We start from the raw sequence: 16,533 nt of genomic DNA, 5'->3' as shown, positions 1-16,533 counted from the left end.
ATAGCCGTAGAACCAAATGATTCAATACTCCTCCGATTACAATGCTCCCAACGTGTGTCTCTCTTTTCTTCCTCCTTTCCTGCCAGAGGCACCTCCTTCATATGAACAGAGTTGCAGCAGTGCTGCCTCTAGCTTGAGCAACGACATCTGATTTGGAAATCTGAAGGCCATGGTGAATCAGGAGGAAGGACAGTACACAGCCTTGCTTGGAAGAGGTGGTCTCACCTGGCCCCAGGCCTGCTGGCCACTACTCACCAACCCTACGCATGCCTTGCACAACCCATCTGTGAACTGTGGGGTCTCGCCACCTAAGTTTGCTGCTTGACTCTCCAAACACCTGCGATGCCTTATCAGGAATGCAGCCGGGATGGAAGGGGGCGGACGGATCCCTCAAGCGTGTGAACGTACTTTTTTGTTTTTTGAGTGCTGCTCTTGATTTGCTACGGAATTCCCACGGTGGGACTGACTGGAAAGCAACATTTTGTTCTTCTCCCCTGTTGCTCTAGGACTCTCTCTCGAGAGGGGTGCAAATACTGTCGGAGAGCTCTTTTCAACATTCCTGTGATCCACAGGCATCCTTTTTTAAATGGTGTAACGTGTCAACAGGGTTATCGGCAGGAGTTCTTGCAATCTTTAAAACTCTGTGCCTGTATATTGGAGCTTTTCCAGGGTTGGAGGTCTGTTTTGAAAGGGGAAGATAGATGCAAGTTTTCATAGCACTGAGCCAGCCTTGGGTAGAAGAAAGATCTTTATTGATATTAACTTGGTCCCCAAGGCCTTTCCATCCAACAGAGTCCTCATGTGTTCAGACCACTCTGGCTGGCCAGGATGAGTTCCAGATACACCTCTGGGCATTTTGTCTTTGAGCATTAGTAGGAGTTGCTCTTTAATTTCCTCTCCAGAATCCTCCAGAGTTGAACTCCCATCTGGCTGGTAGCATCTGACAATCATGGTTGTGTCCTACTTCTGTCTCTACCTTCTTGCTTCTCATGAAGCAAGATGGAATCACGAGAAGGGGTAGAGAGAGACACGGCTAAAATTTAAAATATCTATATAATTTTGAAAAAAAAAATAGAGACCTTATATCTCAATGACCTTTTGACCACAGAGGACCTGGTCCTGATGGTCCCCTTGCCTACGCCATCTGTTTATCTGGCTGGTGATCCCTGCCCAAATGTGGCTGGTTGGCTATTTTTAATTTTTTTAAAACTTTTGTTCAAATGGAAGATTCTCTGTACACTTCCCAAAAGATGCTTCCCCAAGTCACTGCCTCAGTCATCTGTCTTCTCTCAAACCACCAAGGTAGCTTCAGGAGGTGTGTGGTGCTTAGTTTGGAGACAGTGATCACCTTTTCTGTAATGCATTTCCTGGGACTTAAAACCTCCCACCATCTGATTTATCTGTCCTTTCCTATTGGTGTCAACTTCTGTGATTACACAGTGATAAAACCTCCCACCCATTCACAGGATCCCAGTTGTGTGGACACAACCCATGGAGACTCCTAAAATTAACTGCTTTTATAAGGCAATTGAAACCTCTCTCTCTCTCTCTCTTTTCGATCAACTTGTTTTAATTGTGAAATTTTAAAAACAATTTTAATGTATTTAATAAATTATTCTGAGAAAACTGCAAAAGGTTTTGGTCAATGTGCCCTCTCTTCCTCTTTTGATTCAGCTTTCTGTAGGCGTGATTTGGTAGGTTTTGAGATACTTCTCCTTAATCAGTTGTATCTTGAGAACATAAAACCCTGCCAGGTCAGACTAAAGATTCAGCATCCTTTTTCTTAAAAGCACCAACTCTGGAAAGTCCATGAGAAGTACAGAAAATATTAACTGCCTCCTACCTGTCTCAATAGAGGTGAATATGTGTAGCTTAGGGTTGAACTGTGGAGTCCTTGGGGTTCTCAAGCTCAGAGAACCCCAAGGACTTCTATCTGTCTTCCCCACAACTGGTATGAAGTTGTGTTTTGGGAACCCAGCAATTGTAGTTTGTCAAGCAGGGTTTATAGATTTGCATGACACGTGAACAAATTCAGCTGGAACTGATGAGAGCTCAGTCCAAAACACTGAGTGGACACCAGAGTGCCCAACTAAAGTAAAACAAGAACTTCAGCATGTGGACATCCTACTACAGATAGTACATTCAATTCTCCCTTATTACAAATGGTGACGCATCCGCTGGACAGTTCTTCAAAAATAAAAATGCCTCTAATGGTAAATGATATCCCTTTGAGTTTTCCTTCATGCTTACGATCCATTCCTGGATCCAGACCAGTAATTTCAAGATGCCCAAGATAATCACGGAGAAGTCCGATGGAAGCTTCACGGCTGCCCCAACATTGCTCAATCTAAACGCATTGCAGGAAATGTCTTGCTCCCATGATGGCCTTGCATTGCTCCTCTCAGTTTTTTGGGAGGGAAGGGGAGGATCTTCCTAGCATGGCAGTCTTCCTGATGGCTGCCAGGAGCTGCAGAGGGCAGACTTTTATTTTGGAGGAGTGTTGGAGATGAAGCCTTCTACTGAGCCCCATTGGGTGGCAGTAGCGTTTCACTTCTCTAGCTATTTTTCACTTGCCTGCAAAAGGATTGGGTTTAATGGCCTACTTCAGAGGAAAGCTAAGGTTTGCAATCTTGTGTCTTTATTTTTCTGGTGCACTCAAGAGTTGCCAAGGCTGTTTTTTAAAGAATCTTGCCTTCTCAAGCAGCAGTTGCTGGAGCAATTGGTTTATTGCAACTATTTAGACTTCCCCATGACTGCTCTGGCTGGGGGTCGTAATGCACACTAGACACTTAGAGTTGGTCCTTTGACTCTCACCTGCAAGGTGGAAATATATCTCTACCTTTGCTAAGAACAGTTTTGAGAAGCTTAAGACGATTCATGGTTTGGACATCTCTCTTCCATTTGTTTATGCTGGGGGGAGATTTTAAGTTATATTTGATACTGAATTGGAAAATGATTCCTCAAAAGTAGGTCCTCTCCAGATATAATGATCTGGCCCTTCCATTAGGGAGATGTTTCTGCTGGCAAAGTGAAAAAAATGGGGGCACGCAGACGAGCTTGGGTTGGGAAGAATCAGATTGAATCTCAGCCAACCTGCTGATCTGCATGCAATGTTTAAAAACAACTAAGGATCCCAATTTAAAATAGGCTGTTTCTTGTAATTTCAGCTTCGTGGGTCTGAGAATCAGCCTTGCGTAGCTTGTTGAGGCTTGCTGTCTTCATTAAGATCTCTTTGTTCTCTGCTGGAATACTGTAGTTGTCAAAGAGCATGGGTGGAAAAAGAAGACCTTTGGATGGATGGAGGAGAACCATTTTATCAGTGGTCTAGGCTGGGAAGTAGAGGGACTTTTGTTGATCAAGAGCAACAGAACAACTCTAAAATTCCCAGGAAGAATGCTTGAAGTTTATATTTAGATTTAACCAGAGAATTCAATGTGTTTACAGTCTTGCTAGTCTCTCTCAATAGTTGCCCAACTGGAAAATGGCTGAGTTGACTATAACTTCTTTAACCATGATTGTTGAATCAAGCACCATGGGTTGGCTTGCAGAGCCAAATCTTACACCACAGCTAAAAAGAGACTACTGCAAGGTTTCCCCCACACACCCAGTGAACCCCAATCATCCATGATAGTCTGTCAACCATAAGTTATGGATTAGTGTAAGCCATCTTAGATGCTCATACGAGGAGAAAATCGGGGTATAATTTTAACAATAAAGATGAATTTAGCAGTGTGATTTTCTCCAAGGAAAATGCTGCATCTATGACAGAGCCCTAGGTAAGATTCCAACAACTTGATTCTCACAATTGGAGAAGGCAGGATGGATCCAGTAAAGACTGTCCCCTCCTTTCATTATAATCTCTCAGTGTGAGCTTGCTGTTACCTCTTTCAGCTAAAGGCAATGTCTATTTCGTTGCTCCCAAGTCTGTAATCAGCGTAAATTTGAAGCCTGCTGTTTTTGTTATATCTTGGCCTCAACTGTTGTCTCTTTTCAACAACTACTACTACTTCCTCCTTCTCCTTCTCCTTCTCCTCCTCCTCCTCCTCCTAAGATGCTGTTCTGCTATCTGCTAGGTGGTTAGTTCAAGGACCATCCTGGGCCCTGAAGAATGTGTTGAGGACCACACTTCAAAAATGGGCAGAGCTAAGGCGCAGAGAGAGCTGTGGTTGTCAATGGTGGGCTTAAAGACTCTGCTTCATACAGAGGCAAACTAGGTGAGGCCTGCAGATTGCATATTTCAGTCACCTTTGGATTCATCCTTATCTCAGGGAGGTGGGAGGGGTAGTGAATAGCACTGGAGAACTGCGGTGAATAAGATGTAGCCTTTCCCTCACCCAATCTCCTTTAGACATGGTGAACAAGTCCCAGGATTCTCAAGCTAGCTAGACTATGGATGCATGTACTTCCAAGCAATCCAGCGGTCTATTAATATGACTGGAAAAAAAAATCCTTACTATTAAAGTACTGTAATTAGGACTATTATCCCAGAGATAATTTATTATTGTTAGGGTGCCACATTTGCAGGGAGTAGCCAGGGATGATGAAACCTGTCCTTAGCTAATAAGCTCGGAGAATAACCTTCCCACCCCCCATCCCCAGAGACGAAGCACAGGTAAAATGATGCAAGAATTGCATATAGAAAGAATGGAGTTCTTCGAACAAGTTGGATGCTGAACAAAATCAGGGACATATAACGCCCGGTGTGCACAACACACCAACCCTTGTCGTAACCAGTTTGGTCTTGGCCGAATCTCTTCATAAATGCAGCTGTTTGGAGATCAGGGTGTGACTTAGCACAGCCCGTGAGCACCACTGTGGCTTATGCAACAAATCATGGTTAAAATTTGAAGCGTGAGTGCTCTTCTTCGGACCCGGCCAAGCCCTCATCCGGTATATTCTGTTCCTCCTTTTTCTGGAATACGCTCTCCCGCCAAACTCTTGCAAGTCTCTCGTGCCCCCTAAGCTTCGCCCTGTCTTTTTCGTTGTTGAACTGCTGGAAAAGAAGAAAAGTCCGTTCTGCAGAATCTGCAAAACGTCCTTTTTTGATGGAGAGGGTGCTCTGTGGGCTGAAAAGCGTGCCCATGCTGAGAAGAGGGGTGTCATCAAGCAGAAAGGCGGGTTTCCCGACTGGTTTGCGTCTCCATCCGATACAGAAACGACCTCATCGTCTAGTTAGATCGCCCCATCGAAACCCTTTGAGGCTGCAAAGACGAAGCTCTCCTTTGCCATTCGGAAAGGCTGAGTTTGCAAGAGACGAAGCGATGGAAGATGGAAAGGTCGGCCGAGCTGGGACCAAGTTCAGCACCAGAGACAGAACACGGGACGTGGCCGGGTCCAGACGGATGGCAAAGCCCGTGAAGAGCCGGGGAACGACCCTTTTCATAAACCATAATTTCACCTGCTTTGTGTCTTGTTTTGCACAGCACGGCCACGTCGGAAAAAAAGCAGAAACTATTTAGCCTAGGAGGAAAGGCTGTTCTAGCTTGCATGGGATCAGTTTTCCCTTGCATTTGGCCACTACGTTAAAATCAGAAGTCTCACTCCAGCAGGGCAAGGGAATCAAGGCTCCCGAGGTGGAGAAATTTCCCCCTGCAACTTTGAGCGGGGGGGAGAACAGCCCCAGGAGCCAGATCTTTATTTTATTTTATTTTATTAATTTATTTTTAGAAGCGTGTGTTCAAAATGCATTTCTTCCTGCCCTCTGCAAGGATGCAAGGGGCCCCAGGAGCGGCCCTCCCAGGAGGAAGCTGATTTTCAGCAGCGGTGGCTCTTCTCCGGCGAAAATGCAATCCCGCTTTCTCCCTCTTTTTCTGGCTCGCGCAGCCAAGCTCCGCCCACCCCGTACGGCAGATGCTGCTCCTGGGCGCCGCCATGACGGCCGGCGTGGGTTCTCGGGCGGCGCCATGGTTGGCGGCGGCGGCGCAAGCGCACTGCTCTCCCCTCCCGAGCAAATGAATGAAGAGGGCGGGGCCGGGGAGGGGCCGCGCTCGGCGAGCTTTCGAAAAGGGGGCGGGGCCACGCTTCGGGGCTGCTCCGGCCATGGCCACTGTGGATCCCGAGGTGAGTGCGGGCGCTGGGTGCGTCCACCTCCCTTGTAAGGTGCGGGGGGTGAAGTGAGGAGGAGACAAGCCTTAGGGGGGAGCCACCAACGGCCCTTCGGAAGCCGATCCGATCCCTGGCGATGCGCTCGCCCTCGCTTTCCTCCTCTTTTCTTCCCTAACCCCTCCCCCCCGCCGTCGCATGGTTCAGTCCAGCCCTCCCAATGGAAAGCTTGAGCGGGGGCGCTCCCATTGTGTGCGAAAAGGGGTGGGTGAAGGTTAAGGTGGCGCAGAGGGGGCGGGGGGAGGAGAGCCCAGAAACCTGAATAGCCATCGAACGCTCTTCGCAGCTGCTACCCCAGCGGGCCGCCTATACAGATTCCGGGGTTCGTTAAGCGGCGGCCGCTATGCAGAGTCCGGGGTTCGGGGTGGCCGCTCTCCAGCCCAGTTGGCGCTGCGCCATGCTCGGTCCGGGGCCCGGGCGGCGGGGGCGGGGCCAAGCCCGGCAGGAGGCGGAGAAGGAACGCGTTAAGGCAGGGCTGTTGATGCCGCATTCAGAGCGCGGGGCCCGGGGACTGTTATGAGCTGTCCAGCCGGCGGGGCCCTTGATTCCCTTCTTGGAATGGCTCATTCATTGCTTTCTTGTTTGCAGGCGGGTGGATGCAATGGGAGTTGAATGCACCAGCCTGATCTGACACTTTCTCTTTTTCTTTAAACGCCGACTTTTATTTTTATTTTTATTCTGAAAGCAGGCTTGGCCCACTTGGTGCTCCAGCTCCAAGCTGGCTACCTGGCTGGGGATGATAGAGCTTTGTAGTCCAACGCATCTAGAAAGTGGGGAACGGAAGTTCAAGCGGGTGTTCTTCTGTAAAGTTAATTGAATTGAATTTTGCATTGCAGGGCTGCCTTAAAATGTAGGTGTTTAAGAGCGGGGCAACTTCTGCTGAACGCCCTTGCGAACCGAGAGTTTTAAATCATGGGTTCCTCCCATCTCTTCCTATCAGACAGACATGGCCTCTCTCTGCTCCTGAAAGTCTGGAAGTTCAGTTGAAACTTCTGGCGAGGGAGAAAAGGGGTAATGTAGTTGCAAGTTTTCTCCCGTCGTCTTTATGTACTTTTTTTTTTTGGCAAATAAAAACAAGTGTAAACTTTGACCAAACGGTAGAAACAATTCCCCAGTTACCATCCTCCAATTACTGGGTGGCAGTAATTGGAAAAATTAAGTGTGCTCCTCCATTAGTACTTACTCCTAGGCAAATGTGGTTTAAGTTGAGAATAGACCTTGCTACCAAGAGTAGGACTCACAAACAAATCTATTTAGGACTGTGTTGTTACTCTTTCCAGTCCTTCATATAACGTGCATAGGGTTGCAGGACAGTTAAAAGAGCGCCCAGTGTTTAAACCCAATATGGCATTGGCATGTAGGTAAAAGGCCGTCAGATTACTATTTGCATTTAAAAAATAAGAGTCCAGTATTTAATTCTCTGGTGAATAGTTGTTAACCTGCCTTCTCTTGGTCTGTAGTAGGAAGGACATACAGAGCTAAAGCAGGTGATTTAATAGGATGACCTCTCCCAAATATTGCAATTCGTAGTATAGATACCAGAGTAATTTTTTTCCAGAAATAATGGGAGGGAAGGTGTTTAATGGGGACTACAAAGGAATTTTAATGGCTCCTTTGTTGAAGAAAGATACTATGTAAAGGCCACGTGAATTTTGACTTAGGGAAGAAACATGCTAATTCAGTTCAGAGCAAGGCAGGAAATTGGCTGGTTGGGTAATTGCGTCCTATTGCGAGTTTGCAAATTCCAGCTCTAAGGAATTATTGGGTGTATGTATGTACTTTCTAAACATTCCCATTTATAGAGCACTCTGATACTGGAGGAGATATCTGCTCTAAGTGCCAAACGTTTTGAGAAAATGGTGTTTGCCAACTTCCTTGACTGCACAGCGGCAATTAGCTGTCATATTCATAATTCCAAACATCTCCAGAGATTAAAAAGCACAGCTCTGTTACTATATCGCCAGAGACAGGAAATTTCACACGATGAAAAGGTGCCTTTTTGCTGGCTTCTTGTTGAGTGGAAGACCTAGTACAGCCATGTTCAAAAACTGCTCCCTTGGGGTTCATTCCCTGACTTAGCAACTTTGCTGAAGAAGGTGAGCAGGCAATGAGCGCTACAGGTAAAATGTAAAAGTTCGTACAGAATACCCTGCGCAGTCCAGCCTGGCAGAGTTAAAGATGATTGTCTACTTGCATTTACTGGAAGGAAAAGTGATATGCATTTAATTTCCCCATTAAAATAAGAGCTTTGAAGGATGTAGCGTGCCTAAGGAGATCAAAGTAATGGCACGTTTTTAAAACGGTAGCGTTACATTTTCAGGTGCCTGGATGTCTCCCGTTTGGGCTTCATAGGGGCATCAGACATTCATCCTATAATTTAATTAGCAAAACATTGACCTTGGAGAAGTATAGGAAGGCACCTTCATCTTAATCAGATCACTTGTCAAACAGGCCCCCCTCTGTTCAGTGTACTGATGTCTCAGCTAGAGTCTTTCCCAAATGCTTCTGCCTGATTTTTTAAGTTGGAGACCTCAGGTACCAAAGAGGGCTTTGTCATGGAAAGGAAGTGTTCTGTTTCTGAGCTGAGGCGCCTTCAGGTGTTCCAAGTTTATTTTAGTTGATTAACCTTTCTTGTCATTAGCCTGACTTTGAGCTATTGAAATAGGCTTTGGGACTTCAGAGTGGCATTTTTTTTGCCATGTTGCCCCATGTTCTTCTTTGACATTTTTCAGAAGAGAGATGGTGGTCGATGTAAAAGAGTAGACCATGAAGAAACTCCGCCTTCTGTGCTGATAGACGTGAGAAGGGAAATAGTTCAGAATTTTTATGAGGTCAACATAGGAGAAATTCTCCAACAGTGGGCCTGATTCAAATTGGAGGAGTAAGAACAAAGATGATGATGATGATGAATATTCCCAGTCAGGCTCAAGTTCTTACTTGTAGGGACAAAAGCTAAGGAAACAGCCACGAATGCAAGCTTTTTTCTTCAGAGCTAGCCAGAGTCTTGTGTGAAGTTAGAAAATGGGTCATTCTGTACAGTAAAATCTCAATATTATGAGACTTTGGATGCAATGGACAAAATTTTAGTTGGATTTTATCCCCAAATGTTGGACAATGACCTTTGTTTCTGAAGCAGCCCGTGCAATTCATTGAGTCATTTTTGCATCAATTTCACTGTCAACTGATGGAAATGATGTGAGTTACCAGTCAGTTAAGTCAATTACCTGAAATTGCATTTAAGGGACATTTAGCTCCAGTAGACACTTCTTCCCCTCAATTAGCCTGTAAAATCGAAGTGTTACTCTAATCACGCTATATATTCTCTGAACCCAGCCACTCTCCCATTGAGTTATAGTTTTTGTATCTTCAGGGCTATATTAAACATTAAGCTAGACCCTGTTAGTGTTTAGGTACTAGCTGGATTCTCACATTGGACTAAACCAGAATCTGATTGGCTTGGCTTTGGCTTAATGTAATGTGTGAACCCAGCCATTGATTTCCTGCAAATCGTGGTTTAGGCCTTAATGTGTTGTATCATACGAACAAGTTGCAGTTCATTCAACAAACGATGGCTTGCCACAATACAAAGCTCAGCCTGGTTAAATCCCTGAATAACATTAGGTGCATTGAAGTCATCTGTTGATAGGTGGTGACTATGTATATTAAATAAGGACTGAAACCAATAGTTGCCAGTGGTCTGTCATGGATAAAGACTTTCTGAGTAAAATCTTTAAACCTTTCTTCCTTCCAGAACATGAGGAAGGAAAGGTATCAGCAATTGCTGCATTTTGAGTTGTCAGCTGGATTGATGTTCCTCATTCCCATGGACGTACCATGTGGTCTGGCTGGCTTTCTAGCCTGATTGTAAGTGGAGGAAAGGAGATTGGTTCATGCTGGTCTGTTAATATGGGTTAAATTTATGGAACTATTACGTTTGCAAGTTAAGGTTGTTAGGCTTGCCTTTGACAGATAATGGCTTATTATTGACCAGTTGCCACACTTAGATCATTAAATTTGATCACTATAGATTTTATTTTCAATCTTTGGAGGATACACTGTCAAAGAGGGAAGGCTTTTCCAGGTTGATGGATCGTGTCTGGTCTGTCTTTAATGTCCTAACTTTATAGGTTAACAGTAGAGAAATAAAGGATGAAATCATACAATAAGGAGTGTCCATTTCCTGCTTGCTGGCCTCACCATTTTCGGGGAGCTCCAAGTAGTTTGGAGGGTCATCTTTGGCCTCCGGCTTTTGACTTCTTAAAAGATTTGGCTTGAAGGTCAATTAGTTTTCAAAGCGCAAAAGAGCAGAATTGTCTAAAGTGGAAAACAGAGAATGTAGTAGTGTGGATGTTTCATAAATAAAGCAACGAATCTTAAAATTTCCTGAAAACATGTTCTGTGGCAATTTCTTGTTGGTTGTTGACTTGATGTGATCAATAGTAAAGGCCCACCCTGTAATGACGTTGCCCTTTGAACTTTGCATTTCCACAGAAGATTGGATCTTTTCAGCCAACAGAGATGGTCTTCTGTGGACAGAAGGGCAACTGCATATTTCATGCTTGTGTAAGAAAATGAAATGAGGGGACGTACAGAAGTCGCAGCAAACCAACTATGGCTGGGTCTTGTGTTTGCATCTAAATCAGCTCGTAGACTGATTTGACTGACATGACATGCCAGTTTGTCAAACTATGTTTTGAAGCAGGTTTATAAATCAGGGTTCAGACTAGCAGGACTTTGCAGTCATTCCTGCGTTCGTAGATGGTTTCGTTGGAAGCGCCGAGCTGGTGGAACAAGGTCAGAGCCTAGCTTAGCAAGGTGCATGAACCGAACCTGTGTTAGCGCATAGCCTATCTAGCAGTCTCTGAGGTAGGATTTGTGCTTCTAATGCAGCACTAGAGAAGAAGCAAGCAGAGCAGTTGACATGAAAAATGCCTGTCGGGCAGCAGCTTTTCTAAATCTTATTTTACCTCCGTGGAAGCACTTGATGGCCTGAAATGGATGGGAATTATTGGAAGGGTAATCCTTTCAGGATATCTCTATCTATCTATCTGATTGCTAAATGCAACTTCATGGATGCCAACAGAGGATTTTGTAAAAGTGTATGTGAATGTGAGAGTGGGGATTTTTCCAAATAAAGGAACTAGAGGGAGAGGCGAAGGGCTTTTTGCTTAGGTAGCGATCCTAGTCTAGATTAGTCTAGATCAGTAGATTGCATGCCTGCATTAGAATAAAACAAAACTGAGAGGGCAGCTGCAGGATGGATGTTTTTCAGATATATTTTGCTGCTTGGGTGTAAATGGCACTGCCTTCACTGGTGCATTTGAGAATGGGTGTGCAGGATTGCTATCAGAATGAACATAAGAGTAGAGAGGAATCATGGATGTGATGGAGGAAGGGAAAAAATAGGTTTGCATTTACATGCCCTCGTGTTCAGTTTTGCCTTGGTTTGTACAACCATGGTGGGCAGGTTTGCCCATTGTGCTAACCCAATACTAATCAAACTATGATATTTGCCCTGTTTTTGAAACGTTCGTGTGTATGAGCAATATGCATTGATTCACTGTTTCATTTCATACTTTGGAGCATGAAGGGGCTTATTTACTGAACTTATTAAAGCAGCTGCATCTTTTCCTGAATCACATGGCTGTGACAGAGGGCAGCCATCTGGTCTCCTGGCTCCTTACATTCCGCTTTGCCATAGTTTGATGACCAAGCCATAAAGATTCTAGTTTACATGTAACACTAAACCATAAACTCAGGTTTTAAACATCATGGAGGCTGGGTTTACCCAATTCCACAAATTATGGCTTTGCATAATGCGTGGAGCCTGCTTTCATTAACAGAACAGTGGGGAAAAGTATTGATTCTTCTAAACTATAACTAGTTCTGTTTACTGAGTAAACCATATGATAATACTATCCATAGAAATATGATTTATTTTCAATATAGGGCAGAGAAGACTGGGGATCAAATAACCTCAAATTGGCTATTAATGTGTAAATAAACCCTAATTCTTATTGTTTTGATTTAGAAGTGTAAATATCTTTCGAGATGATCATTTTTCATGGTGTTGTCAAATCAGGCTTTCAAAACATTTTCTGTTTGCCAATGTTATAAGTATAAATATTTTTTAAATGCTGCCTGGTTCTGGAGCAACATCTTTAATTGTGAAGAAGGATCTGTAGCAATCAGGATTCAGAATCCAACGGCTGGCAAGAAGAAGAAGCCGTTTAACTAAAACCAACATGATACATATGCTAGGGATAAAAATTAGGGGCAGAAAGAACTGTATTTCTTAGGCTGAGGAAGGGGCAAAAGAGCATTTTCTTGAGTAAGGCATCCAAACCTGAACGTTAGATTTAAAACCGAGTCCTTGGAGAGGATAATGCAGCGTAGCTAGAAATATCAAGGTGGGACAGGTGATGCTTGCTTAGTTTAAGATGAACATTGGTTCTGAAATCCTTATTTTGTGAAATAGATACAGGGGCCAGAAGGAGAAGCGGAAAATTTAGAAAAAGAAGATATATGAGCACACGCTCACTGGAAGGCTGTTTCAAGGAGAGTTGAATAGCGACTGCATTTCTCTGCAGTAAACATCTGCTCAACCTTCTTGATGGGGAGGATAACAGAGTTCCATAATATTTCAAAGCTTCAGATTTCCTTTATAAGGTGGAGACTGGGTTCGAGGGGCTGCACTGCTTTCGTACGAGTGACTTCCAGTCCAGTTTTAAAGGAAGACCACCCCTTAGAGGTGGGAGAAGCACCGATGGAATGGGAAAGCCGAGTTGCAGTCTTAGTGAACGGGGTCGAGAAGAAGACCCCTTGAAGCCCGTTGGCCTGGCTTGGATTCCACGGAGATTCCCATCTTAGGAATTGTTCTCGTGGATGACTGTACAGTAGGCACTGGTTTTCATCCTGGGGGGTGCTGAGGGTAATTTGGAGTTTCTAGACTGTAATCCCATCCAATTTCATGGGGATAAATACATTTCTTAGTGCACCTAACAAAGAAAGGGATCAAGTTGACTAAGTAGGAAAGGACTATAGCTTTTGCTTATTTCTAATGGAATTAAATCCTTATTATTTGAGCTGGGAATAGCTAGAAGTACTTAGTGCCTGGTGGGGTAAGGTTTCAGGAGATTTGACAAAAGTAGAGATTTGAATCCACTGCGGGCTTCCTTATTTATTAGGGAGAATCCTGTGCTATTTGTGTTTTGTTCTCACACCCACCCCTGCCTAAAAAAACGGCGTTAGTGTGGCTTCATCGTATTTTTCTTCTTTCATTTTGGGGGTCTCCCAGAATGGAACTTCGTGGGCCCATTTTGGACCTACTTTACCTGTGTGACCGTTAGAGCCTCCTTGCTCTTGAAAGCTGTGGAAGAGCAATTCTGTTCAGATAAAGGGTACTGTTATTATTATTATTATTATTATTATTGTTGTTGTTGTTGTTGTTGTTGTTGTTATTTAATGTTAAGAACAGCTCGGGTTTTGGGAAATAGATCAAGGCAGGTTCCTGCAATGCCCACGAGGACAGTATATAGAACACTAGTGCGGGTGACAGATCAAGCACTCATCCTTGGCGTGAGAATATTACAAGCATCCATGTCATTACATTCCTCATTTGGTTTGTATTTGGTGGGAGGAGAGGTAAAGGGGAATCTAATTTAGTTCTAGTCAAGACAAAGCTCTTTCTCCTTTCTTCCCCAGGAAAATCCATTGGGACTTCCGAGAAGCCACAGGGCAAGGTTGAAGGTGTGTGGTGTGTTTTAAATCCATCCGTGTTTTGACGGAGCAGGGGGAAAAAATGGGGGGCAATCCATTGCATGCAATTTTATCATTCCAATCTTTTCATGACTCCTCTTGGGTCAGTGATGTCAGCGGAATCTGCTGCGGGTTGCAGTTTGAGGCTGAATAGTAAATAACCCAAATCTTCTGATTTTCTTGCTTAGCCGCGTTGTGGCATAGGTTTACTTCTAGCAAAATGGGGACGGCCTTTTTGTTATTCTCTTGTTCGTTTGCAAGGTGTGAACTCCACCAGGGTGAATCATAGCACTGATTCGTTTGGGTTAGTCCTTCCGTGGGATAAGTTGGGTCCGGTTTCACTTGCTCGAAAAGAGATTTTTGTTTTGCAGCTGATCAAAAAAAGGTGCTTTTTGGACACCATAGCAGGCATAACGCTAATGATTTTCCAGGGCTTTGTAGTATAAATCTATGGCAGCATGAGAGGTTTTGGGTCTCATCATTTCTGCCTGTCAACTTGGAAAAAGTGAATGTTATCAATTAAATTTCAAGTGGCACGTAGTTTTTTTTTTAAAATGTTGCTTGTTATACAGATCTGTGGAGCCATCTGATTGTCTTTACTGGTCTGTTATAGATTAATACAATAGAAGTACAAATATTCAAGTAGACCTACCTGCAGACTTAAACATGACTTTAAAACAAGAAAGAAAAAGTATATAATATTTAATGAAATGTATATTTTATAATGAATAGAAGAGGGCAGCAGAAGAGAAACAATATTAAACTTTGGGTAAAATTAAATAATCAGTAAAATCCCGAGGTTTTAATATACAAGGAAGATCTAAGTGGCACGTAGACTCCAGAAAATCAGTGAGATGCTTTGAACAGGTAAATACCCTTGAAAGCTTAAATCAGATTATGCATAAATAATGTTCTATATTGGTGAGGCCTGTTAGAAAATGTTCATTGGGTTCTGCCTAGCTCAGCTCCCTTTCAAAAGCTTGGGTAGATGATCTGCGTTGTGAGGAAATCTTGAAAAGAAAGGGAAATGCTCACTCTGTAGAGGATGCAGTAATGAAGAACAGAAAATGCTTCTATGTTCTTATTCCAACTGTAGCAATAAGATTTAGAAGGTGGTTGGACAAGATGCCTACAGCCTTTTCCAATCTGGTGATTTGACAGTCAGTCGAAGCAACGTTAGATTGTAGACTCATGAGACAGAGAAGAAGCCCAGTCTTTGGCTATTTAGTTTCTTAAACATGAATATTTATATGAATTACTTCTAAATTTACATGGGGGTGCGGGGGGGGGGAACCTTCCTTTAACGTAAAATGGCTGGGTATGTACATTATGATAGGCAGTGATTCATTTTGTTTGGGTTTGTGTAAATCCAATCGTGGTTTCTAAATCATTGTTTAGTTTATTGGGGTAATTTATCCAGTGATGAGTTATTTGCCCAGCCAGTTGTTGTTTGTTCAGTAAACCATGATTAGATGAACAATGGCTGGCTATACCTTGGAACCACATCCATGCATCTAGTAGAGAACATTAATTCAGTTTAGTTGCTAACATGCTAGGTTAATAAAGTTATTTAATGAATTTGACCCATGTTCATTTGCTGCCCTCCCAAAAATCAATGCAGGTTCTTTTTGCTTTTGAGAAGAAACCAATTTATTACGTCTATCTCATCTGGAGACTTGGAGTTATTTTGAGTTATCTCAGTGGTTTAATAAGCACAAAATGACCTTAGCTTGCACCAAGGGTGACCGGGCAGAAAACAACATGTCTGCTCTCTGAAAATATAAAAGCTGGTGCTTCTTATGGTTAGCTCCTGGGCCAAGCAGTTTCTAGGCCAGCCAGCTGGTAATCTTATAAAACGGTGCATGAGTGCATCACTGAAACTAGTTAGAGTAACTTGTGCCTTACCGAAGTAGATGGCCCACAGAATTTGGATTTGCCCGCTAAGGCTAAGCTCTGGATTTGTACACCAAGGCTAAGATCTCACCTTGAGGATTATAAAAGGTGCATCTCAAATACCAGATTTTATTTTGATGACCCCAAAATGAATACATTCCCTGATGATCCAGGGCAAGAGGACACAAAGGGTTGGTTTAAAACATCCACGGAGAGAAAGAACTGGCAAACTGACAGCTGTTATTACTTGTCTAATAAGGACCTTTAAAAGCGCATGGCCTTTTCTGCAGTCCCTTAACTCTTTTAGTTGCTCATTACCCAGTAGCTGATAACCTTAAATTCCTGCATTATGGCTCTAAGGATTGTAATTATGCACTATGATGAATCCGCTGTTTGCCAGGCGAGTGTGTGGGAGTTTTCTGTATTTTTTCCTTCATCTTTCCAAGTTCAGAGCGTACTGACAAAGATGTTCCTCAAACGGCTTTGTTTCTCTTACCAGGCTGGTGGCACCATTAAACATTTTTGGGGGAGGCTAAAACATAGTATGGGGAAGGTTATAGCTTCCCTTTTAAAAAAAAGAAAAGAAGATCAACTCTGTTTTTGCCATTGTTTAGCTTCTCTGAAGATTTTACCGTGCAGCAAAATACAGAGCGCTCAATCATGAAGATGTGAGGAGCTGAACATTTGATAGCTGATTTTTTTGATCTTGTGGTGTGTTTATTTTTTTACTGGAGTAAAGTTTTGCCTGCTACTTGGGATTTTTGTGTTAGAAGGAGCAGA

At 43.5% G+C, this 16,533-nt stretch overlaps 2 protein-coding genes across 4 annotated transcripts in view; both read left to right on the top strand.

Moving 5' to 3' along the window:
• Positions 1–2,198, top strand: part of ARRDC1 (arrestin domain containing 1) — a 30,937-nt gene extending 28,739 nt beyond the window's left edge. The window contains exon 7 of one of the 2 annotated variants that reach the window (XM_088146967.1): positions 87–2,198. In XM_088146967.1, the coding sequence (XP_088003093.1) occupies positions 87–151 (65 nt within the window). In that variant the 3' untranslated portion in view covers positions 152–2,198. The remainder of the gene's footprint in view (positions 1–86) is intronic. The other variant, XM_007421476.4, reaches the window with a different exon arrangement.
• Positions 2,199–5,997: 3,799 nt separating this feature from the next.
• EHMT1 (euchromatic histone lysine methyltransferase 1) overlaps positions 5,998–16,533 on the top strand; it is an 85,760-nt gene continuing 75,224 nt past the window's right edge. The window contains exon 1 of one of the 2 annotated variants that reach the window (XM_088146961.1): positions 5,998–6,060. In XM_088146961.1, the coding sequence (XP_088003087.1) occupies positions 6,040–6,060 (21 nt within the window). In that variant the 5' untranslated portion in view covers positions 5,998–6,039. The remainder of the gene's footprint in view (positions 6,061–16,533) is intronic. The other variant, XM_088146962.1, reaches the window with a different exon arrangement.

The sequence above is a fragment of the Python bivittatus genome, unplaced genomic scaffold (genome assembly GCF_059951505.1).
Source record: "Python bivittatus isolate LINGU-HERP-01145 unplaced genomic scaffold, Pbiv_v1 ctg000160_np1212, whole genome shotgun sequence".
Lineage (NCBI taxonomy): Eukaryota > Metazoa > Chordata > Lepidosauria > Squamata > Pythonidae > Python > Python bivittatus.
Note: the sequence above shows the minus strand (reverse complement) of the source record. Positions and strands in the feature narration are given on the sequence as shown.